This window comes from Bemisia tabaci, chromosome 7 (genome assembly GCF_918797505.1).
Source record: "Bemisia tabaci chromosome 7, PGI_BMITA_v3".
Lineage (NCBI taxonomy): Eukaryota > Metazoa > Arthropoda > Insecta > Hemiptera > Aleyrodidae > Bemisia > Bemisia tabaci.
In genome coordinates this window covers 24,373,066-24,399,825 of record NC_092799.1, presented here as the reverse complement: position 1 = coordinate 24,399,825, position 26,760 = coordinate 24,373,066, and the positions used below count along the sequence as shown (strand labels likewise).

At 41.7% G+C, this 26,760-nt stretch overlaps 1 protein-coding gene across 2 annotated transcripts in view; it reads left to right on the top strand.

The window, feature by feature from the left end:
- The window catches only part of Unc-76 (fasciculation and elongation protein Unc-76), a 74,950-nt gene that overhangs the window by 39,060 nt on the left and 9,130 nt on the right, over positions 1-26,760 (top strand). Inside the window, exon 2 of one of the 2 annotated variants that reach the window (XM_072302586.1) lies at positions 23,779-23,887. In XM_072302586.1, the coding sequence (XP_072158687.1) occupies positions 23,779-23,887 (109 nt within the window). Of the gene's footprint in view, positions 1-23,778; positions 23,897-26,760 lie in introns of both variants that reach the window. The other variant, XM_072302585.1, reaches the window with a different exon arrangement.

Genomic DNA, 26,760 nt, shown 5'->3' with positions numbered 1-26,760 from the left:
AAATTCACCTTTCTTTCAAGATAGCGATGTCAGTAATGCCAAACACATTTATATACATTGACATGATCTTTGAAATATTTTTGTAAAAGAAGTGTTGGCTTAACATTTTGGAATTTATTCTTGGTTCTGGTCAAGCGAACAAATTATTACATCACTATTTCTTTCTTATTATTATCCGTTATTTCTTTTCATTTCCAGTTATCATATGCGTTAAGTACTTTTAAGTGTGGTTCTTCTCTCTTAAATTCCATCCATTTATACAACGAGCGGGTTTCACAAATCCCTGCATGTACACGTAAACGATAAGGTCCTTTCATTGCACCTTGCAACTAGAGTCCCTTTATACTGAGAGTCAAGACAACACCCCCTCATGGAGTCACAAACGGGAATAAAGATTACAGAAATTGAACGTTTTTTGTAATCTTTGATCGGCCCATTCTCAAATTCCTTTCTCCGTTCCTTCTCTCATTCCGTTTGTTCCTTGCCGAACCCGTAATTCCCTGGTCCATTCCAGAAAAAAATCTTTGCAATCGGTGAAAATGTAATCTTTATTCCCGTTTGTGACACTGTGAAGGCCTAAAATACGGGAACCAATCAGAAATGGATTCACATTGTCTTGACTCTCAGTATAAAGGGACTCTACGTGCAACCATGTGCGCACCTGATGCTCGGCCGGTTCCGGCGCCTCCTTCGCCGCGCCGAGAACTTTACTCGAAAAGCTGCAGTACGGCACGATCTTGACACGGCAGTGGACTGCCATATCGCACGATATTACACGATAAACCCGTGATTTACCGGAGGGCGGCTCACTTCATACGGACCCGGAATCGACAACCATGCACATCAATCGGCCGCAGGCTTGTCATTTCAATCGAAATTTGCCGAATTTAGAATTGAATCAGCCGGCTAAGCCCAGTGTATGTGGCAACAGTGCAGCCGACGCGGTTACCTGGTCGTCATGGCGACTCGGGTGCACGAATACACGCCGTATCAGGGGGAATTCTCGCGAGACTCCCCAACCCCCTCTGAGTCCTCGGACCCCGCCTTTGAAACCCAACGCCACAGCCACTCAGGTGCAGAGACTTGTAAAAATGAAAACTCCAGAATAAACCACCCGCACTCACTCTTTCTTTTTAGTCGTCAGGGAACTTTCTCTTCTCTGTTGTTTTCAACGTCCACTTGATTTTATCAATTTAGTTACAATGTGTAGAAGTTATCGAAAAAAAAAAATTACAAACGAGAAAAGGCGATAAAATCTCTCATTTTCTGAGAGTTAAAGCATAGTAATTTCTAATTTGTTCGTATTTCGGTGATACAAGAGACAGCGCCTTTCATTAGTCTAGTTGAGAGAAAACCGAACACGCAATTTGACCTGGAGCGGCGCGGCGCAGAGAGCAATCATGATGAGGACTTGAGATGAAAAGGAGAAGCGCTCGGCGCGCCGTTTAGCATAAAACACATATTAGCGCCTACAAGACTGCATGAATACTTCACGCATTGCATCAAACACAGTGCAGTCAGTGCGGTCAGCGTGAAACGGATAGCGCCCACAAGAAGGCATGAATACTTCACGCATTGCGCCAAAGACAGTGCGGTTAGCGTGAAACGCATAGCGCCTGCAAGACTGCGTGAATACTTCACGCATTGCTCCAAACGCACGGTGCGGTCTGCGCGGCGCGGCGGCGGAAATTAAAATCATTAAACCGCATTTATGTTTGTTCCTTCTTAATTTTTTTGTTCATTTCTTATGAATGGAAGGCCTTGTCCACGCAGAGATAGGTTTACGAAACTTAACGCTCGCGCAAAGGATCTGCAGTTCCCTTAAATAATTACTAGCCGGGGCTGAAACTTAAAGGAAATCATTATTGCGTGCTTCATACCCATCGCTTTGTTCTTTTTCTTCCTTTTAACTACTTTTCATGTTTTAATGTTTTCTCCTTGTTCTGTTTCAGGTAAGTTTTTCCATCTCTTATCCTCCTCCTGCGCAGCAGAATACTGTAAGTAGATTCCATTTATCAGAGCAGGATAAGTTTGATCCAAAGGAGAATAATATGACAGCGTTTCTGCAAAAAGTGAAGAAGGAACTCCTCTAATTCTACTCCTTTATAAAATCTCTCACAATTTTAGACCTAAGCGATGAGAACCGCCGTTCCGGTAGCCGAAGAATTCAAGCAAAGTCCAGTCGTCCTTAAAACAACATTCTGCACTTCCTATGACCATTTCTCCCAACCCCAAAGCGTGCAGCAAACTGCTGATGACTCATTATATGGCATTTGAGGTGCCTTCGATTCGCTGCACGCATCAATCATTAACAAGATGCGCACAAGCTTTTATAGAGCCAATTTTGTCGGACAAGGGAATGCTCACTATCGCCGAGCGCTATTGCAAGTGTTGCCACTCTTCCACTTTTGATTACATGCACTCTGCAGTCATTGTATCAATATGACGTCAATCACATTTCTCCTCGTTTTTTCAGGTACCTTCATATTTTTTACCCCTTTTCAGGAGCCCTCACATTTGCTTCGCGATCGGCCGATCGAGCATTTTCTACACCCTTGCTTTTTAGTGTTTTTTCCGAAGGAAATACATCTTGTGTTTTTGGAGCTAAAAATTCGCTTCAGAGAAAACCAGTAGCACTATCGTGTCTCTTAAAAAATTTTACACCACAAAAACTCTTATAGCGCAAACCCCTGACAAATGCAAGAGCTCCTGCTCCACCCATACGCGAATGATACGGTATTAGAAGGTACGTTTTGAACGTGATCCAACTACAGAGACCAATAATATTCCTGCTCCGAAGTCGCTCAAATTGCCTGCTCCAATTTTGAAGGCGAGCTGACTGACTCGCGGGCCACTGCTATCATAGCGAACGGAATGAACGTTTTGAACTTGGTCGAACCGCATGAAGCAACTATTACCGCTCCAAAGCCGCTCAAATTGTCTCCTCGAGTTTTGAAGGGGAACTGGTTGGAACGCGGGCCTTTGCTATAAGCAGTAAGCATTCTAATCAACACGCAAAGTTATACGAAAACAGAATACACGTTTTGAAGGATTCTATTTGGGCCGCGTTTAGCAGGAAAGAACCAAGCTACATCAGCTATTGCCAGCTTTAAGTGGGCAATTTTTTAAAAGATGGCTTTTGCGGATTCCTTTGAAAATTTTAGGGAATTCGCTTCGTACTACGTAGAAAATTCACTGAAATTTGCGCAAAAATCTGCACAACCGTCTCCATGAAAACATTAAATCGCCCAATTTTCGGCAGTAGCTGATGTGGCTTGGTTCCTTTCTGCTTAACGCGGTCCATTTGAATTCTGACTCATACCACCCGATGACATTACTCAGATTTTTAGTGCGGGGTCTCCAAAATATATTGATCTGTTCAGGGTTGCCACAGTCAGGGAAAACCGGGAAATGTCAGGGAATTTTAAAAAGTCAAGGAAGACCTGGAAATGTCAGGGAAAAATTGTAAGTTTACCTTTATTAGCTTTTTAGAATGAATGTGACGTTTAGAACAAAACAATTTCTCCTGGAAACTTTCAAATCATGTCTTTTTTGCCATATTGAATGTTTCATTTGTCAGGGAATTTTACTCAAACGTGTCAGCTAATCAGGGAAATGTCAGGGAATTTCATTTTCTAAAGTGGCAACCCTGTCTGTTCCGTCCCCTTCTTTTTTCCTGACGTATCCTAAAATTCCTCTAATCTGAGTCTTACTAGACTGGGTCGAGAATCAAAGCCCGGGGCGTCTGGTGATTCCTAGCGTGATCTATTTAGACACGAAAAAAATCGAATCTGGCATGGGAGTGATAGGCCCGTGGCGAGTACCTGCCGCGATTAAACATGAGTGAATCGGCTTCACTTGAAGTGGTGGCGGTTGTGGTTGAATTATTTAAAACACGCGGCGCGGCGTGCCAGAACCAGACGCCGACAACTTCGGAGAGAACCAGTTGTCGGTAACGGGCCGCTCTCAAACCCATTTAGGTTATGCCTTTGGCCAACCAGACGCAGACGCCTCGATGCAACATCCATTCGGCGCTCGTCTCGACATGGGTTTTGCTTCTGTCCCGCCGTGCTAAGGATAAACGCCGTATGAACCTTCAGGCGTTGCCAAATTTCCATTTCTAAAACACGAATTTCCCGGTAAGCCTATGAATATTTTCCTTCCAATTTTTCAGATAATTTTCTTCGCAATTTTACATGAAATTCCTGAAAATTTCAAGGAAAAATATTCACAACTTTCTTCAAATATAAATATTTTGTCGATGGAAATTTGGCAACTCTCGAATGTTCATACGGCGTTCTTCCTTAGCACGACAGTGTCGTGAGAAAGAACGCTGTGTGAGCATTTGAATGTTGCAAAATTTCTACATACATGGGTCGCTATTATAGCGCTCTTTGGCGCTGTGCGACGCCTAATCGCCGCAAAACTCGGTCTTCCCACAGGTCATCAGGGAGTTGACACTCCTTCATTTCATTTAATACCCCCTGTCGCCACCCTCTCACTGGGTGCAAAATTTCTGCCAATACTTATTTTTTAGAGAAATGAGTATTCTTCCTCGAATTTTCACACACTTAAGATTTATTGAATCAACTGCACTACCCACAGTGTTGATGGTTTAAGCGTCGGGGTCAGCAACAAACAGAGACGAGAGACCCTCCACTAGTATCTTTGCAATGATGGAAGCTTTTATTTTCGGGACTTCAACATTCAACTGTTGACCTACCTACTAGGTTGATGGTTAACAACATGTTGGCAGTTTCGTTTTGCGGAGAAACCAAAGTTTGAGAAACTTATTTGGCTCATGACAGCACCAGAAGCTCATCATCATGCACCTAGGAGATAGGCAGGCCGAAGCTGGAAAAAGAGTGATGACTGTTGCTCCCTTATAATTGGACGTATTTCTGTCAAACGGAACTATGTGCATTATGACGTGAGCCCTGTTATGCACATATGTTTATGGGTGTTAGGGCTCATGTCTAAATGCACATAGTTCCGTTTGGCAGAAATGCGTCCAATTGGTCGTAAGGAAAGTGTTGAATCCCCGAAAGTAAAAGCTTTCAACTGTCGCCAAGAGGTAAAGAGGCCAAGAGGTGGAGGGTCTTTTGTCTCTGGCACCAAATAACAAGATCATGTCCAATCGTCGTGTTTCGACGTTCGATATTTGCCGAAAAACTTGACGTCGTCCACTGTGATGGTGCATGCCATGATTTCTTTAACCTTGGATTCTACAAAATTAGCGAGGTATATATTTGCACTGATCACTCGACTCAAAACACCAATGAAATGGAGGTGGGAGAAATCACGGTATGTACATTACCAATTCCGCGGTAGATAATGTCATACGGGTTTTTTCGAATGACGATGATTCCGTTAGTATTGGACGTGGCAACTTGGTGTTTGGGCGCATCTTATTTTTTGCTGATCTATATCTGAAATCCTCGAAACACGACTCTATGACTAGCACAACTGACTCATCCCCCAAAAAATTATCTGAAAAATTCAAAAGATGAAATTCAGAACCTTTCTACGCTCAAATAAGCTTAGGCACATCCCCGAGCCATTTAGACTTACCGGTCCGTTCCGGACTTAGGGCAGAGGCTGAAAGTTCCGGGTGTAAGAGCCGTTGCTCTGGCTATCAGGAACAGTCAGCCCGTAACTACGGCCTCCATGACCGGAGTTTTTTAAGAGTGAATAACATTTTAATTTTATCAAAAGAAATTTAGCAACGTCTGAATTTTCATGAGTCTTTTTTCCTTAGGACGGCAGTAGGTCAGACGGAGCCCTTGCAAGGTCGGAGGATTTAACTGCCCCAGCCCACGCAAAATTTCGCAAGAGGTTCGATGGTTCCACCGGTTTTGTCCAAATCCAATATTCCAACAAATCAGAATCGATGATTAAAAAGTCAGTTAAAATATTAAAGCACAAGAATGTTGGTTTTATATCTCGAACTGATTTTGCAACAGCGATCAAGTGAAGTTTAACAACCGGACTGATGACCAGTGACCACGTTGGAACGGGTAGCTTTTTGCCTCAGTCCAACGAACAATGGTCCTCTTTGTCCTCGCGATCTTCTCATTTTTCTCGGCGCGTGGTGACTTCATGAGATCCTTTCTTCGAGCAAAAATCAGTGCGGGAATAGCCCAGAGCACACGTACCCATCTTGATATGATTCTCGACTTGCTACTTGCAAAGTTGCAAATATTCCGGAACATTTTGAATCTGTTTGAACATTCTTCTCCCTTCCCCGCGAAGCCAATTCCAGTTCATGCTGGGTCATTCTACAATTTCCCATTTTAGTAAAAATTCATGAAAAATACTGCGAACTCATCTCATTAAGCTGTCATCCTCAGTTGGAGCAATAAAATATTTTCGTGCAAATTCTGCATTCAGAGATCAATTTTTTTATCCATGTCTAGGATCCAAGCAGAACCTGCTGCAAACCGTGTCAAGCTCGTAACACTAACTCGAGGTTCTTAGCAGGTTGTGCATTTTCACCCTTCAAAATTAAGAGAATGAGCATTCCCTTTTGGCATTCGACCCGTCGCACAGTGCGGCATCCTCTTGGACGATGCGGACAAAAATCGGAAAAAGACACCTAACTTTGAATAATGAAGATAGTAGCACCGACGTAGGAAAACTCTTTGGCACTATCAAAGTAAAACACTCGAGGAATAAGAATAATGTTATATTTCAGGATATTTTGCGTATTTGTCGAGAAATGTTCATTTGAAGTCGACAACCTCGAATCAGCCCTATGTCAACAACGTACAAGCAACGTGAAACACCCAAACTTTAACTTCAAATATCTCTGATAGTCGCTGATATGATTGAAGTTGGATATCTGAGGATTAAGAAAATATCAACCACCCAGACTGAAGTAGTTTTGAGCGAAAAATTTGAAAATGAATCATCATTTTGAGTCAGAAATATTCTTAAGATGACAAACTAAAAAAAAAAAAATATCTAGATGTCGAGTCGTGAATTTTTTTTACTTTTGTCCACAGAGGGCCGCACCGTGCGTCGAGGGCTAAGCGCACCTTTGTACCCTTTGACCTAATTCATCATGCATCCTGAATGACCAAGCGTTTGGTCTGCCCATACTCGAGGCGCCAATCGTGAAAAAAATGCATCGATTCCTAGTTTTCTCTTTTAAATTTCAATTTTTTTTATCGGTGTTGTTCTCGACCATTTTAGCAGCATTTGAAATCAAACCCCATCGACACGATGACAGTTGTCAGCTCTGTGTAGCAGAATGCGAGTAATTTCTGTTGATCTCAGTTCGAATTTCAGCGTATCGCAACTGACAATCAGCAGCGTCAACATTGCTCTCGCAATTTTCCGAGAATACCAGAGTTTTCCACCGTCTGCCTTCCTCGCTGGGCTCAGCGTCCCCTTACAATTTTATTCAACAACAAACTGCGACAGCATGCACCTCACGGCGCACATTGGATTGAGTCAATTGGAGAGGTCGGACATGAAATTTTTGACCACAACTGCTTATTTTTATGTTAATTTAGTCACATTTTAAATTTTAAGGGGTGCACCCAGCAACAAATTTCACTTTTAGAACCTCATAATTTTTTATAAACCGAGTTAAAAGCTTTTTCAGTTTCCAAATTTTGTCCGACTTCTCCTATTGACTCTATCCACTGTGCGCCTCGCGGCACCCCCCCTCCCCCCCTCCACTTTATCATTTAGAGTCATGTTCACTTGTCTGCTATGCATTTGGAAAACGCCGTATCAGTCTAATGCTGCCAAATTTCATTGCGTAAAATATACATTTTAAAGAAACTTGTGAATGTTTTCCTTTCAATTGATCAAATTATTCAGTACGCAATTGAATTTCAAGTTCGTGAAAATTTTTCGGACAAATTTTCACAATTTTCCTCAGAAATAAACATTTTATCGAGGGAAATTTATCAGCGGTCGAATGTCCGTACGGCGTTTTTCTGTAGCACGGCAGATTTCCCACGCCAAAGTGCTCCGGTAGGCAAACCCAGCGTTTCTTGCGTTTACAGTAATAACAGAGACGGCTAGTCGATACCCCTTTTTTCGTGATTTTTTTCATGTTCCTTATCGCTCTATCGATTGTTCTGCATGGTTAACTACTTTAAAATTTCGCCAGCTTATCAACTGCAACGCGCTTATCAGCTGATTTGTGACCGTCACGTGTGTGCCCCAATTTTGATTATTGTTGGAGGTCAAAGCCATTACTGCTTCCCCGTCATCAGAAGTGCATGATCGAATCAGAGAAATCGGTTAATCACGTGACAGCGATGATTTATTGTTCGTATTTCTGCCAAACGGAACTATGTTCATTTAGACATGAGCCCCAAGACCCATACAAATATATGCATAACACGGCTCATGCCATTATGCACATAGTTCCGTTCGGCAGAAATACGTCCTATTGTCCGTTGGGTGCTGCTCTGCCGAGCTAAGGGAAAGAGACGTGTAAACATCTAAATGTCGCTAAATTTTTATTGATTAAACACGAATTTTCTGAAAAACTTGCGAGCATATTTCGTTCTAATTTCCTAAGGATTGTATTCCCACTTTAGGCCAAGGTATTTTGCTATATCGAGGAAAAATATTCATGATACCAGAACCAGAAAATAAATATTTTATCTGCAGGAATTTGGTAACGTTCAAATTCTGATTCGGCGGTTTTACTTAGCTAAAGTAGCAATGTCATGCTGTTTGCAAATTTTCTGGCGACCAAGAGAAATGGCACTCGCAATTTTTGAATTTTTGCCACCTAACGACATTTTAGTCGCGTGAGAATTGAGACGAATTAATTTAGGATGCAATGAAATGACTCCATGAGACTAATAATAGGTAGTTTGTAATTCTCGATTCATCAGGGGTTATCAATTGCTTTATTTTCAAAATTTAAAAATTTTACTCACTCATACTCTCGTAGTGCGTAAATTTTAAGATCTACCATTTTTTGACCTTCTCATTCGACATTAATTGTTAACGCGAGGCGATACAGATACTGTTCACCTCAAAGTAACGACCCTCTTTCGTCATAAGTTTCTTCTCATGAGGAAGGGCCATTTACAACTCCCACCCAGCCTCATGTAGCTCCTAAATTCGCACATGCTGCACTTACGATCCTCCAGGAATTTCTCCCATTCAAACGTAATCGCCAGTGCGGAACCGAAAATCAATTGTGCTTAAGAGGGGGGGGGGGGGGGGCAATGAAGAATGCAGGCCGACAAATCGCAGTAGGGGACAGGACCGCGGGGAAGTGCCCCCTTCCCCTCCGTTTAATCCCCCCTTCCGGATATCGCGATGTATGAGCGCAAAGTTGAGAACGAGCTCGATGACTTTTCTTCCTTCCTCTTTGATAGGTTGCCAAGTCCTATCAGAAATTTTAAAAAAAATGATTACGGAACTCCTCAACCGTGATCTGGAACTCTACAGGGAAAATTCTGTTGAATCTGGCCATCAGGGCTGCAATTTTTCATGATAAATAGAATCTTGAAATTTTGCGTGAAATATATATAAGAAATTTTCAGTAAAATATGAAAGAAATTGAAATATGTTTTCTGCAAAAAGGCAACTGGTTTTTGCTTCTTGGATTTTATAGTGTGCGATGCATACCCGGCCCCTGAGAATATATTTCGTTTTTTTTCACAGCTGCTTTGCGAAATTTCATGAAATATTCCACTGAAATTTCCAATCCTTCATATTTTTCATTTCATTCGGGCAACCCTGACTCCGGCACATCCAGTCCACGTGAGTGATCTTTCCACTGACCGGTAATACGGTATTAAAATCTTTGGCCTGCCAAATATTCCGGCAGTGCTGCCATTTTATTTCATCAAAAGATTCCGAAGTAATTCCGATCTCCGGAACTACATTCCGATTTGCCGAAGTTCCGAGTAAAATTCCGAAATACGCCCGGATTTAGTTTCGAAGATCGTCAAATTTGATCAAATAACTGGTCAAACAGGCGAAAAACCGCAAATTTCGAGGAAATTCCGAAAATAGCTAAAAATTCCGGGGATTCAGAAGATTCCGGGAAAAATTCCGATTATTTGAAAAGTTCCGAATTTCAAAATTAATTCCGGGAAATGGCGGCACTGATTCCGGAATACAGTCCGGAAAAACTCGAGAATTCCGGCGCGTCGAAGCTTTGATCAGCACGGCAACAACATGTTCCGGCGCCTAGCGTTTACCTTATGACGTTTGCATGCTCATATTTCTCTCATTAAATTATAGTTCCACGAGCACGAAAGCGGCTTGGCGTGGCATGCGTCGTTGCATTTTGATTGAATAACCTCGTTTATATCACGTTTAAGCTCAAGGGTAATTTTTGAGAATTAACCCTGAAAAGTTAACATCGCGCACGGCGAAGACGTTATCGTCCCCCTTACACAGCATTTGGTCCTTCGAATGTTGCAATATTAGGCAAGGATTGGCAAACTTCGCCCTTGTATCCAATCTCGATTAATCTTGGTGCGATTTGACAACCTTCTGACCTGTTTCATTTGCCGAGGCTTGACACTAAGGACTTTTCGCAGAAAGTTCAACTTTCTGCCCACGTTTGTTTCCATTCTTTGCAGTGCCTACTTAATTCCATCACGCTCAGAAGCGTGAGAAAGTCACTAATATGGAGTATTTATCTCTGTGCTTAAGTCTATCCTGTAACTCCCGTGTTACTGGAAAAGCGACTTTGCATAAGGCAAGTTATTTTGGGTGAAAATTTACGTATTTTCTGTGTCCAAAGACCTCCATACTTTAGGAGATTTATTTAAGTTTAGGTTCCCGTCCTCAAAGGTTCTAATGCCATATTCAAAGTTATTTCGTTTAAAAATGTTCCGTGGCCCTGCTACTTTGTCAATGTCTTCTTAATGGGTCTAAATATGAACAATGACAAAACGTTGAAGAAACGGCTTCTTTGTAACGTTGAAAAATACCCATGAATATCTATTTTTTCCCCGTTACTTTTGAACTAAACTACGCAAGTTTTCAAAATTGTCCTTATTTCGGGAATGATAATTAGCAATTGCATTCATGTTTTGAAATAGAGATGAAAATGCTATGCATGTTTTCGGAGCCGTGTATAGGGGTCGATATTTTAATTTTTTAGCTCGCAATAAAAAGTGCGATTTCTTCCCTGCAAATATTGTTCACCGAGAATAACAATTGTCATTTAAACAGCAATTGTCAACAAACAATCGTCAATTATCACTTTTCTCGTTAATCTTGAAAACAATTGCCAAGTAGTCCCGTGTGAAGCACTTAAGTTTTGTTCACCATATTACCTAATTTTTGCAATTTGTTTTCCCGCTTTATTTAAATTCTTATCCAATTGCAACATCGGTTGACAAGGACAACACCAACGGTTAAAATTCGTCTTTATTCATATTCAGCCATTATATTGTTTACATCTTCAGCAGAAGATACATGTACATCAGTTGCGAGGCGTGAATGATTGATCATCAATTTTTCCTCATTTCAAGCTATGGTAATGAATCGATTATTAAGGTATGTGTTGCGAACACCCCGTTTATCGATTATTTTCCATATGTTCAAATGGCAGATCAATCGATACATCGCAAATCACGCCACGCCTCTGATGCACGTCCTTGCTTTGTTTACGATTCAGGGCCCCTCTCTGCAAAACCTTAACCAATTTTATTACCTCACTCTCGAAACGCACGACCTGTAGATGAAACCGTAAAAGAAGATTACTATAGCCTCTACCTGGAGATATTTACCACTGAAAGATAATTTAATTTTTGTGCCGTTTTTGTTGGCTTTCATCATAAAAAATTGAGCTTGGAATAAGATTTTTCCCCCTGGTAACTTTAACAATTTTTTATGGTGGGGAGCTAATTTATTTTTCATTAGGTACACGCTGAGCTCTAATTTTACCATCCGTGCGTGTATATGCTCTCATTGTATTGTTTGGCTCAGCCAAAAAAGCACCTTTCATTCGTAAAAAAAATAATGCGTTGTCTTGGTTGTCAGTTTTCTGGAAAATGTTGTATTTTTCGACCAACGTTATTAGAGGTCAGCGTCGGCAATCATCACAGCGTCACAATGGAACAGTTCTTCGTCATATTTTCTCAACCTTTTAGAACCATTGATAATAAGGCCCAAAAACAACACAGGTATCAATAATTGCTTCAGGAACTAGAAAAGAGGCAACAGAGGTGTATTTACCTGTCTCGTAATTTCGAAGCGAACCGCGGTTTTATGACACCCTCCTCATTTTTATCGTACCGCCCGCAACCCTCAACTAAAAGCTGTCTCGGAGGAACGGCCGTAAACTTAGGTGAGATTTTTTTATCGATACTCTGTCAAGTGCTCGCTTGACTTCGATTGGGCGCCGACCACTAAAAAATAACAAACCTCCACTATCCCTTTTCCCTCCTTTCCAACTCTACTAGTCACAACACCACCAAGATCCAGGTGGTCCTTGGTCCTCCTCTTTTCTTACTTAGAAGCCACCGGATTTCTTTTTGAACCTTTTGGAGAGCAACTCTGCCACGCTGAGGGAAGACGCTGCATGAACCTTCAGGCGTTGTCATATTTCTTTCAATAAAATACGAATTAACTGAAAACCCCGTGAATATTTTTCTTCATTTTTTTCAGACAATTTTGTTCGCAATTTATTAAAAAATTTATGAAAATTTCAAGGAAGAATACGCGTAAATTTCCCTAAAAATGTATGTTTTATACCGGGAAAGTTGGCAACTCTCGAACGCTCTTACGGCGTTCTTCCTTAGCACGGCAGAACAGTGAGCTATTGCACTCTGTTCCATGTCGGAGCCTGTCGCTCTTAAAAATAAATTGAATTGAATTTTTACCAGAAAACTGAAAAACACTTTTAACAGAAAATATCACTGATTATTACTGCTTACTGTATAAAATCAGAACAATTCTTGGACAAAAATTGCTCAGTCATACCGTTATAAACGCTTAAATTGTTTGAGTCTTTTTGCAATTAAGTAACGCTACGGAACAAATGCTGTGGAAAACGCCGATACAGCTCCTCTCAAGTATATATCAAGTAGGCAGATAACTCGATTTCCCCAAAAATGCTAGTTTCAAGCCTTTTCTCTGCGGCCATAAAAACTGACCTACTCTGTACAGTGTACAGGAAAACATTTAAAATAATAAATGCATGAATTAAATATACTGCTCCATGCCAAATCATGTTCTATATCCCAAAGTATATGAATTAACCGCGAAAGCTTATGAAACTACGCCTGCATGTAGTCTCACTTCAAAACCTACAAGAATCCGTAAAAAAAATACTAGATCCTCCTCCCATTCTGGTTCGAATCAGCTGTGCTTTTCATAATTCGGAGTATTTAGTCGTCCGCGACTGATGAAAAAGAAATAAAGAGACCAAAAATCGCTGTTTCTCTCAGAAAGATGCTCTGTGTTTAGGACCCTGATGCTCGTTTCGTTTGATCCAAAGAGACAGCTCTAGTTATTTATGAGGCGGTAAATTGGCAGCGGTGACTCTCTCCAGATTGGATGGAGATGTTCCCAGTGGATGGCAGCACACAGGGAGTCATTTCCGGATAGGGGGGTCAAATTCTAAGGCCAGGGGCTTTTGTTGCCGCAACGCGTTGCCGTACTTATGCTACCTTGCGTTTAGTGCGTCACCATACTCTGCCGTGCTAAGGAAGAACGCCGTATGAGTCTCCAGACGTCGCAAAGTACCCTTCGATAAAAACCGAATTTACCGTGAAAATTGTGAATATTTTTTTCCAAAATTTTCAGACAATTTTGTCCGCAATTTAATCTAAAATATCTGCAAATTTCAAAGAAAAATGTGCATGAATGTTATCTAAAATACATGTTTTATCCAGGGAAATTTGGCAACTCTCAAATGTTCATACGGCGTTTTTCCTTAGCACGGTACTACTGCCACGCGAAGAAAAAACGCCGTGTGAGCATTTGAACAAACATTGCCTAATCCCCCCCCCCTCCCCCCCAGGTGTAAAATAATTTTTATATCTGAGACAAGCCATAAAAATTTTCCTCGAAATTTTCAGGTATGCTACAATGAATTGCTAAGAATATTCTGTGAAAAATACACCAAAAAGTTACCACTAAGCTGTAAGAAAATTCGCGTTTTGTTTGAATAAATGCTGCCAATGTTAATACGGCATTTTTCCTTGGCGTGGCAGCATAAACCTTCATTCCCATGAGAGGAAAAGAAAGGAGTAGAACCTATCGTCAGTTATCTTTGCCGACCCTTCGTTACGACATTATACATTATGAATATAAGCGTGGATACAACTATTTATGCTCGATGGATGTCCTCGTTGCCTAGACAAGAATTTGAAGGCGCTTGAACGTTTCGAGCGACCAGAGTAAGGTCTCCTGTTGCGATATTGGAGCATACACAGATCTGGATGCGACTATCCGTGCTTGATTGATGTCCGTGTTGCAGACATGAAAAATTGAAGGCGCGCTAATTTCTGTGCTCTCAAAGCGAAAACAACGTTATTTCGCGTTTTCTCACGCGCCTTCGATTTCTCATGTCTGCGACACGGACATCCATCAAGCACGAATAGTCGCATCCAGATTTTTGTGAAAAATTGTCTATGCTCTCACAGCGAAAACAGCGTTATTTCGCGTTTTCTCACGCGCCTTCAATTTTTCATGTCTGCAACACGGACATCCATCAAGCAAGAATAGCTGCATGTAGATTTTGTTCTGCGTTTATACTGCCAACCTTGACAGCCGGGGGTGTTTGCAGTGTTGCAATTATGTGCAGAAATCGCCAGGTCGCTCTAAAATGAAACGATGTAATTACGATCCCGAGAAACCAATTAATTCAACCAACAATCCCTCGACGGGCGTAATTGGACGTATTTCTGACAAACGAAACTATGTGCATTATAACGTGAGCCCTGTTATGCATATATTCTTATGAGTCTCAGGGCTCATGCCTCAATGCACATAGTTCGGTATGGTAGAGATACGTTCAATTGTTCCAGGGGCCTTCGTATTCGGCAACACGGACGAAGCATGTCTATATTTTTAACCCGGGCGTGGAGTTCGTCTGGTGCCGCACTGCCCAGAACACGCGACTCGCGATTTCGGTGCAGGAGTTTATAAACTTGCCAATTTATTTGAGCCACGCTTCCACAAACAGCGTTTGACGCGTTGACGCAACTTGGACGCGCGAGCGGCAGGCAGCAGAGTACACTGGAATGATGGGTCAGTTGTGTTGGTCACGGAATTGTGTTTTAATGCTATATTTTTGTAGATTAGCTAAAAATATTAAGATCCGTCCAAACCGCAACTGTCTACGTTCAATATTTATCGAGATATCACCCTTTGAAAAGTTGGGTTTTTGTCGTCATCCACCGCGGTAGTGACACCCTTGGTTTCTTCCACCTTGCTTTCATGCGTGTTTCACGTAGAGTAACCGGTGCTAATGTGCGTCTCTCTGACCGATGAAAGCAAGGTGGAAGAAACCGAGGGTGTCGCTACCGCAGTGGATGACGTCAAACACCCGACTTTTCAGAGGGCGATATCTCGCGGTTAATATTGAACGTTGAAAGTTGCGGTTTGGACGGATCTTAACATTTCTAGGTAATCTACTAGAATCAAGCATCAAAACACAATTCTGTGACCAGCACAACTACGTTACTCTCTAAACGTAGAAAAGTACGTTACTCTCTAAACGTAGAAAAGTACGTTACTCTCTAAACGTAGAAAAGTACGTTACTCTCTAAACGTAGAAAAGTACGTTACTCTCTAAACGTAGAAAAGTACGTTACTCTCTAAACGTAGAAAAGTACGTTACTCTCTAGGGGGTAGAGGGGGTGTGAGCCTCCGTTACGCTGCATTACAAGGAGGGAAGGGCGTTTAGTGCCAGCATCACGTAACCCTCTGTCGGTAATAAACACACAAAAATCAAAATATGTCATCCTCATTCTATCGTCGTAATTTCTGATACTACCTGAAAATACCTAAAATTTTATACAACAGAGCAGTTTTCCACAATGTTTGCATTCTTAAAGGGGGGGGGGGGTCATTGTAATTTTTAAGGGGGTCCGGGACGTTACGAATCGATACAAGGGGAAGGGGGCTCACAAATGCCGGAAAAGCGCGTCGTGGAATTCATGAACGCTCCCGACTGTATGTGAGTGCAATGAAGCAAATCTAAAGGGTGAGTAACAAGGTAACGTTGCATGGGCTCATTTCAGTCGTTCATTACCCCAAGAAATCCCATTTGTTCGTGAAACCCAGAATGAAAGTACAGTAGACTCTGGATTATCCGGATCCCGAATCGATTTTGCAACCATGTAACTACGTACGCATTCCGATAAATATGGATCCCCGGAGAAGCGGTCGTAAAGCATATTAGCGCCTGCAAGGCTGAATGAATACTTCACGCATTGCGCCAAACAGTGAGGTCGGCGTGGAACGCATTAGCGCCTACTAGGTTGCATAAATACTTCTCGCATTACGCCAAACGCAGTGCAGTCGGTTAGTTAGCCTAAAACGCACATTAGCGGCTACAAGACTGCATGAATACTTTACGCATTGCGCGCTTCAATCGTTGTATTGCAATTTATCGTTGTCGGCTACCATTCACAATCACCATTGAGTCGTTCAGTTTGGCGTTAACCTTTTAAATTCGTGTTGGTATGTACATGATGTGTACATAATAAGGATACTGTGGTGTTGGTTGGTGGTGTTTGTATTTACTATTATTATCCGGATTTCTTTTTCATCCGGATTGGGCCCGGCACCAATTAATCCAGATAATCCAGAGTCTACTGTATGCGAACGCGGAAATCAACATGCCGATCCAATTTCGCATTTCTATATTTTCAGCTTTATAATAGGGTTTTCTCAATTTATTTTTCATTCTATGATTTTTTTCTCAATTTATTTTTTATTTTATTTTATTTTTTTCTCTCCCTTATCTTACTTACATGCTTTTAAGACGTTTGCATGTAGTCTGGGTGTTGTGCGTGAATGGGTTATACAAGTCAAAGCTAAAAATGAAAATTAGACGTTAGTCAATTTATATAAGTTATTATATTTGTAAAAAGAAGATAATCAACACTTTGTAAAAGGCGGTTGTATCATATTCTGAAAAAAAAGAAAGAAAAAAAAGAAAAAAAAAGGGTTAACGAAATATATTCTCAGTGTAAAAAGCTAGATCTATGCCTTTAGGTGTAATTGATGAGTATTGTCCGTACCAAGAACTGAAAAAGATACAAGGAATTGAGCAAATTTTCCGAAATTTGTTTACTTCCGGAGAAGATTTATCTTAAAATTACTGCAAGTGTCGCGCGGCTAGCTTCACGTCGTGCGCTACCGGTGGAGCCGTAGCTTTACGTTAGCGCGCCGTTGCATTCGCCTGCCCATGGCGACCTGCTCATATGCTCACCACGTGGTCTCGTCCACCTGTTGCCGGATTACATCTTCGAGCACCACCGTTCACATTAGATTACATCTCCTTTTTATTAGAATGAAATGAAACGAACTCATCGAGGAAGCTGGCAACACAGCGGAGTTTTTTTTGCCGATCCTCAGACTAGACGCGCTAGATGAAAGTTTTATTTAATCGCAAATTAGTAGAGACATGCCCAAACTTTATATTTATTGGTAATCGTTACTTATTTTAATTTAACATGTTTGTGTAATGCCATCGTAAGAGCCCAAAGAAAAACTAAGGATAAACTATAGCTATGAAATAGTTTCAAATATTAAAAGGGTGTTCGAGAAAGAAGGTTTCATAGGTTTTACCCAAAGAATGAAAGTTTTCATCATTCGATGTAATACATGTTTTTAGCATCATATAGAGCGCAAAACTGCCGTGCTAAGGAAGAACGCCGTATGAACATTCGATAGTTGCCAAATGCCCCTTGATAAAACATGCATTTTTAGCGATGTTCATGCACATTTTTCTTTGAAATTGTCAGGTATTTTAGATTAAATTGCGTACAAAATTGTCTGAAAATTTTGGAAAAAAATATTGATCATTTCCCCGGTGAATTCGGTCTTTATCGAGGAAAATTTGGCAACGTCTGAAGGTTCATACGGCGTTTTTCCTTGGCTTGGCAGAAAAGAGCATACCTGCCTCATAAATGAAGGTTTCTAAGGACTATTTTTCAAGAAAGAGGCAAAGAAGTGGCAATTTGGAAGTCGCTCTTTGCAAGGGGTCTGCTTCTTTCTGACATTGTGCTTTACAACATTTTTAGTATCACCCTCCTGATTTTTTTTCTTTCCTTTGTTTTTCATATGCAATACCTATTTGTTCAAACGCCAGGCACAACAAGTAGGAGCAAAATAGCCGTCGCTCTGAACAAGGAGAAAAAAGTTCGGTTCAAACTCGGGTCATAGAAACCAAACTTTAGCTCAGAGAACCGGAATTCAACTTTGGTTTTCAATATGAAATTGTGCTCAGTCCCTGTAACCGAAGTTTTTGCCTTAGAGAAGAAAAATAATCACTTCCTCATATTAACTTGACCTACTTTTTATTTGCTCTCTACCGAGCTTTGCAAAATGAGCAGATGTCTCTTGATAAAAAATATCCAGTCAATAGACCATAATGTTACTTGGGATTGTTCAGTATACCTTACATGGTCTTCTCCTCCATTTCACTTGGTCGCAGAATTCCCCGATCGTGGGTTTCCCCTCCTCTCCATGTAAATCCCCCCCCCCCCGGAAACAAATACTGCCCCCATAAAATTGCTGAACGGCTGAAATACCGCCCCCGTTCGTACCTTGAAAAATTCGAGGACCAATAATCTCATAACACTTTATTAATCCCCCACATGGGTATTTATCGACCTCCCTCGGCCACATCACGTCACGTCGCGTCGCGGAATCACCCGCACGTGGGCCACTTGCAGCCAGCCGAGGCATGCAACATTAATCAATTCAATAAGGTAGGTGGATTGGTCGATGGCATACCCCGCAGGAAGGGGGGGGGGGGGGGGGGATCGCGAAATTCATTATTTTCAAGGAGGTCTAGGTCAAGCACTGCCGTCAAAGGGGAAGAAAGACCCGGGAACTTGGCGCTGCGAGGGGTCTATTGTGTCGGCAGACTCCATCAGGTGCTCGGTATGAGGAGCTCCTTCTTTAGCGCGCACCGGCTACAAAGCGTGCCCGTTACCCCAATTACCAATCGTCGAGCTTTCCGAAGGAGGTGTCGTCGTCGGCGCACTTGTTTCGGTCTTGCATGGAGACATCTAGTCAAATCGAACTTGCTCAATGGATCAGTTGCGTTAGTCGTAGAATCGTGTCTCGAATGCTCAAGCTTTTGCCTTTGAGGCCCTAGACCTATGGACGGCCCTTTTGGCGTGAAATTCGTACCGCAAGAATGGAATTTAGCCGGAAAAGAGTTGATTCCATTCTCAAAGAGCCCATTTCACTCCACAAGAAGATTGAGTCACCTGGGGGCCGATTATTGAAATTGATAGACAGAGCTATAGACAGAGAAGACAAAAGGAATATGGAGAGATCCTATTGGTGGAAGCAGTGGTTGCAATGGACAAAGGCAATAGATTACCTAAGGACAACCTACGAGACACCCTACAGTTTATCAATCATTTTCTCCTTTAGTTTATCGGAACCACCCATTTCAACCAATAGGATCGCTCCATACTCCCTGTGTCTTCTTTGCCGCGGATCCAAAGAGGGGCGTGGAGGCGTAGGGAGCGTTCGCGCCCCTGTTCGTCCGAAAAAGGAGGAAGGAAAAGGCAAGAAAGAGAGAAGGAAGGACGCTTATATTTGGTAATTATTTATTACAAAATTGACTCCAATTGCATTTTAGATGCTTTAAAATTTCGAAAAATTTCTGGAGGAAGCCGCCCGGATCCCCCTTCCAACCCCCTGCTGATTATTGAGATTGATAGACAAAGCGATAGACAAAGAAGCGACATAGGGTGTATGGAGCGATCCTATTGGTTGATGCATGGTTTTTATAGACTAAGGGGAAAAAAGATGGACTTACCATAGGGTTTCTCGTGGGTTGCAGTTAGTTAGTCTATTACCTACCTCCCTTGTTTCAATCATTTGCTTCCACCAAGAGGATCCCATAATATCATTCTCGTCTTCTTTGTCTATAGCTTCGTCTATCAATTTCAATAGTAGGCCCGCTGTTCGAATTTTCTGGATCCGCCTATGTCTTCGGTCGTTAGAGAGCAAAATAAGTTCCAGACGGAAATTCACCACGGCTGTTCCTCCGAGATTTCGAGCCTGTATTCCATCAGCGGTGCGAGTAATCTCTCAGCTCAAGTGACCCAGTCCTCTTCCTGAAAGAGGAGAAAGAAAGAGCACATATTTTGTTCTTGGAAAATGACACCCGGTGCTCACGAGAAACCATTTGGAAGCGTGCCAAGCATTATCGGGGACCATCTGTAATTGCATAGAGGTCCTCGTTGAGTTCAATTAAAGCCATCCAGAGGCAGATCTGAGGTCGCCGTGTGGCATTGAGATGCGATCTGAACTGTTGAAAGAGAAAATGCAGTAGTCATCGGCACGGCACGTCGACGACCCGAGAGCCCGAGACGTCGATTAAAAGCCACCCACGCGCCCAGTTGCGCCGTTACACGGCCATCCAGCATCCAACGTCCGACATGCAACATTCCTCGCCGCCAGCCAGGGCCCACCTCTGCATATCTGTCCACTCTATCGTCGTCGATCGGTCCTCCGTCCAACGATCAGATCGAAATCCAACAGTATTGTCAAATTTTCTGCGCGATTTTTTTCTCGTTTCCTGCTATTTGTGCCATCCCAAGTAGCAAAACAGTATTTCTTTCCAGAAAAAAAAAACATTAAGAAAATTTCTCGAAAAAACAAAGAAAATAAGAGCTATCCAGAAAATAGAAAGAAAAAACATTGCGAGTCAAAAGTCTGACCAAAGGAAATAGATCTATTTCATAGGTCTACTTTCTGTCAACTTCCCATTTGGAAAAAAGGTAGAAACTTTATTGAAAGTAGAATTATTTTCTAGCCAATTTCTTAATGTTTTCTTTTAAGAAAATGCAAGGAAAAAATGTGTTTTCTTTTTATTTTCTTGTGTCTTTTTTCTAGATCTACTTTATACCTATTTTCTTTTAAGAAAATTGTTCTATCTAGATTCTAGAAAGTAGAAATTTTCTTGATGAGCGCCACCTGAAAGTAGATGACAATGCTACTTGGGATTACTCACAATCAGCTAAAAAATTCCGTGTTTATGGCTATTTTGAGTTAGAGTACTTATATAGCGAGAGTATAGACGGATGTGAAACTCCGGAAATCCATCAGGCCTTCACCGATGCCTCCGCAAATAAAGTTAGGGCCCAGAAACAGGGCCGGATTAAGGGGGTGGCCACATGGGCCGCGGCCCATGGCGGCAAATTTAGGGGGCGGCCAATTTTGCAATTTTTTTAAACGTAGGTATAAAAAAATCGGATTCAGAAAAAAAATTATCAGTGAGAAAAGGGGACAAAATCTCTCTTTCCTGAGAGTGCAGTAATTTCTCATTTTGTCGTTTTTCGGTAATACAAGAGACAGCATCTTTAATTAGTCGAGTCACTTAGTCAGTTGAAACAGCACTGAAATATATTAAATCAATAGATGAAGAGAAGATATTTAATACTTATTAGCAATAGAGAAGGAGAGGAACTAAACACGCAATTTGGCCTGGAGTTCAGCACAGAGAGAAATGATGACGAGGACTTGAGATGAAAAGGACAAGCCCTCGGCGCGGCGGTCGGCATGTAACACATATTAGCGCCTACAAGACTGCATGAATACTTCACCCATTGCGCCATACATAGTGCGGTCAGGAGCGGTTGGCGTTAGACATTGTGCGATCAGCGCGGCGCAGCGGTGGAAGTTAAACTTATTCAACCACATTTATGTTTGTTCTTTCATAATTTTTTGGTTCATTTCTTATAAATGGAGGACCTTATCCACGCAGAGATAGGTTTACAGAACTTAACTTTCGCGCAAAGTTCCGTGAAATTTCGCCAGTAGTGTTGACAGGGTTTTCGCAAAAAATATATCCAACACAAGTAGGTGAGGCAGCTTGACTTGCCTAAATCGATATTTTCAACGAATTTAAACGGAGAAATCAGTGTTGCCAACTCGCAAAATCGCCATTGGATATCCTCTCGTGTGTTCCCGCATGCCGTGAGTCTTCCCCGCTCGCGTGTTCACAGACCGTGGAGCAAGTTTCGGACGTCTAATGACGTCAGGATGACTGCCGTGCTAAAGAAAAACGCCGTATGAACCTTCAGGCGTTGCCAAATTTCCTTTGATAAAACACAAATTTTCTAGTAAACTTTTGAATATTTTCCTTCCAATTTCTCGTATAATTTTGTTCGCAATTTTACCTGAAGTTCCTGAAAATACCAGGGGAAAATATTCATAATCTACCGCAAAAATAAACATTTTACCGAAGGAAATTTGGCAACTCACGATTGTTCATACGGCGTTCTTCCTTAGCGCGTCAGGATGAGACCTCAGGCCTTAAGGTCAATCGCTTTGGCACTAGCTTTATCATCCGACTCTAGCCGGCAATCCAGTGGCGCGGCGTGAATGATCGATTATCGATACTTCCCCGTTTGCATCCGAGGTAAAGAATCAATTATTAAGGTATTCACTGCGAACACCCTGTTAATCGATCCTTTTCCATAGGTTTAAATGGCAGATCAATCGATTTATCGCAAAGCACGCCACGCCACTGCGGCAATCACATATTTATGGTGGGCCGGCCAAGAGCGTTAGAGCCCGGTGGTTGAGCAACTCAATCGCAGGGCCAAGCCAGACAACCATGTCCGCGGGCCTGGGTCTCTCATCTTAATCTGGAGCTGATGCTATGACGCACGGCCTTGCAGTTTCATCCCGTTGAGGTACGTTTCCACAGGGCGCTGGCGGCGCACAGTGGATCGAGTCAAGAGAGAATTTCCAGGAGTCTGAAATTTGATGAATGGAGATTTAGAGATGTTGCATAAGTGAGGAATTTGCGATTTGACCATTGATTGTTATGCAAAAGTTTGCGAGAAACACGATGGTGCCACTAGAGTACCTGTATAGCGAGAGTATGGACAGATGTGAAACTCCGAAAATCCATCAGGCCTTCACCGATGCTTCTGCGCGCGAATAAAGTTAGGGCCCAGAAATGCAGCCAACCTATGAATTTCAATTATCCAGAACGATTTACTAATACTATTGTTACGAACCGTCGTTTATTAAGCACGTGTTTGACTCAGTTTTTGCATAAATTTACTCTATTATTTTGCGGAAGAACGCTCATTTCTGTACATTCTTGGCCATCTTGGTTAGAATTGGAATCTGCAGACTGGCAGTGAAATTTTGTGTGGCAGAAGTTGGTAAGAAGGGTGACTGCACTTTTGGGCCCTAAGCTCTCCATGACGCGATCTGTCCATACTCTCGCTACATTGGTACTCTAGGTGCCACTGGTAATCTTTCTTCGCGTCGCGTCGCGCATTATCTGTGGAACCGTGGCTTAATCGGTTCCTGGTTTCTTGTTTCAGAGCCTTCCTCGGTAGCTGCGATTGTGAAAGTTAAAACCCTTGTAACAGCGTTACAACACGATCTAATTCTGCCGTGCTACGGAAGAACACCGTATGAACATTCGAGGGTTGCAACATTTCCTTAGATAAATTGTTTATTTTTTAGGAAAGTTATGAATACTTTTCCTTTAAATTTTCAGAAACTTCAGGTAAAATTGCGAACTAAATTATTCTCATTTTCATTCCTCGCTCTTTCCATGCATATGAAATGAACTGATTTGAATGAATTTGTGTTCTGTTTCAGGATGTGGTGGACAATCACGGGGAATTTCGGCAATATACTACCCATAGATTGGTCAAAATCTTACACTAGGAAGTTGCAATTATCAGCTCTCAATGTGAATGAGAGTGAGGTAAGAGAGGTAAATTTGCATCACATTTAGTTATTTGTTTTTCACTGCATTCAATTTTTACACGTGTTGATCAAGTTGATTTCCTCGAGGAAGCTGAATCCATAGTCCTTAATATTAAATTTCTACCGATTTCTTGTTCAATATTTTTATGGAGATCATTATTTCTGCTCGTTAGCGGAAACAGAGAAGCCCTCGGCCTCAGCCAATCCATCAATCGAGACTTTGTATGAGAATGTTGTATGCTGAATCTCGTATCCTGCCCATAGATTGATTTACTGGCTACGTCATTCGATACGTTGCGATAAAATAATCAAAAGCTAATCGGCTCGTTTGAATTTCGATCGGCCTTCCCGCGCTTTGAAAACGCGGTAAAATTAAAACAGCCCATCAGAGGGTTGAATTTTTACTTTCTTGCTCCCCTCGGTTAGAGGAAGTATTGTCATCCTCCAAGAAAAAAAAATAATCTCTCCTTAAGCACGGTCAAAAGCCATCAAATATCTACTTGAATGGGTAGAATGACTATTCGATGTTCAAATAGTCTTAAATCTAAACGGTTTTCGCTTAGCATGTCCCAAATTTTAAATTTGGCGGGCGAATCTACCTGCTGGAAGGTTCACCACACGCCCGCCAGGAGCGCCATCTCCTTACCGCGTATCCCTGTAATTCAAAGCGAAAACAATAGAGAGCGCTGAGAGCGCCATCTCCTTCAACCAAACCTCGGGTTCTAACAATTTATAACCTCCTTTATTAAGTAACAAGCATTAAATCAGTCATATTTGTGCCGTATTATTATATTATATTTGTGCTTAGTACCTCGTAAAAAGGAACCGCGAAAGATGGAATCTGCCGGGATTCTAAATTCATTAACAACAAACATATTAGTATTTAATAAAGATGTAAGTGTCAGTTTTTGCGTCAGCTTGATGACTAATAGTAACTATATATTGTAAGTACTTACCTACCTAATTAGTTGTCTAATTTTGCTTGGTGTATACCTACGGAGTAATTTTGGAAATAGTATATGATGCATTATATAATGCATTTGAATTCCTAGGTTTCACCTGACTCAAAGCGTTTGCTGCTATTATCTAGAAGCGTTCCGACTCATTTATCAGAGAATTGAGCGTTTCCTATCGGCCCCTCTGCAATTATGAGATTAGTCCAAGAATCCTTTAGGAACCTAAATTAATGACTCAGATGGTGCTTTTGAGCCAACTTTCAAAGAATTAAAGGCATTTTTTCAAAATCTACAGTCCATGAGCTCTCCGTGTGACCGAAGTGCTCTCCTCGCTATATGACGCGTAACCCTTCAATTTTTAGTTTAGTCCAAAGACCTCATAGGAACTTACATTATTGAACCAGGTGGTGCTCTTATGCCAACTTTCGAAGAAATGAAAGGCATTTTTTTTCAAATTTACAGTCTTTGAAAATGAGTTGTTTGTGTGATGTCGCGGAGCAAAGTGCCCTACTTTTGGGCCAGAAGAAAAAAGTTGAAACTTCATTTCTAGACGTTTTATTTTAGATTGAGGTCCTGTTTTTGCTAACAATAGTTGAACCAGCGAATATATCGATCCATCGATCATATCGTTCGTCGTATCGATCGAATGACGTAGTCACTAAATCAGTCTATTGCGTCTCGAAGATATCCAACTTTCATGCTCACTAGAGGAGGGCCCTCAGCCTCCTTTCCTGCTTCAATATCTCCCTCCCCCCCCTCACTTCGTCAACTTGTAACGCCCCCATCCCAAGTAGCATTTTTCAACGGAAAAACCAGGATGTTGCAATTTTATCGGCGATAAAATCGCTGGGATCATCAACATCTGAACGATTATCCTCGATTTTATCAAAATAAAATCGCGATTTTATCGCCCGGCAATTTGTCGCGATATTTTCGAAATAAAAATCGCGATAAATGGCGATTTAATCTCGATTTGAACGACGAAAATTGGACCGTGTTAAGCAGAAAGGAACCAAGCCACATCAGCTATTGCCAAATTTAGCTGGGCAATTTAATTTATCACATGAAAACGGTGAAGCGGATTTGTTTGAAAATTCAGTGAATTTTCTGCATGTTACAAGGCAGATTCCCTAAAATTTTCCAAAAAATTCGCACAAATGTTCTCTTGCAGAACATTAAATACTCAGTTAAATGTGGCAACAGCCGATGTGGCTTGGTTCCTTTCTGGTAAACGCGGTCCAATTGATCGTGAATTTACCAAGCAAAAAATTACGATCCCTGGTAAAAATTGGCGATAGGAGCTGCGTTTCAAAATACCATAGGAGTTCTTATAGCCGACTGAAGAAGGCGATAGAAAATCATATAGCTGGCTGTAGAAAGTGGAAAAAATCATACGGCCGGGCTACACGAAGCGATAAAAAATTATTCAGCCGGGCTATAGTTCCTATCGCCGGGCTTCACACTTTATCGCCTGGCTGTTACTTTTTCGCCATCGGCTATAAAAGGCTATGAGAAATTGTGTAGAAATTCGTGTGCTTTGTAAATCCTTAAGTTTGTACGGAATCACCTTAATATTTACAAAACGCACATTATATCTTCCTTTACTACATACTTTTTTTTCATCAATTAAAATGAGAATAATCCATACAGAGTGTGCAAACATTTCAAAGTCATGAGTTGAAAAACGCTGACTCCACGAGATTAAATATTAGAGCCTAACACAAAGCGGAGCGGCGGCACACTGGCGCCTACAAACCTAACAGGGATACTTCACGCATTGCGCAATGCGTGAAGTATCCCAGTTAGGTTTGAAGGCGCCAATGCGCGATTCGCGCTGGCTGCCCGCCCGCCGCGCGGCGCCGCAGCGTACCACGGCGCTTGAAGCAACTATTACACACCAGAGGTATTGCACAGT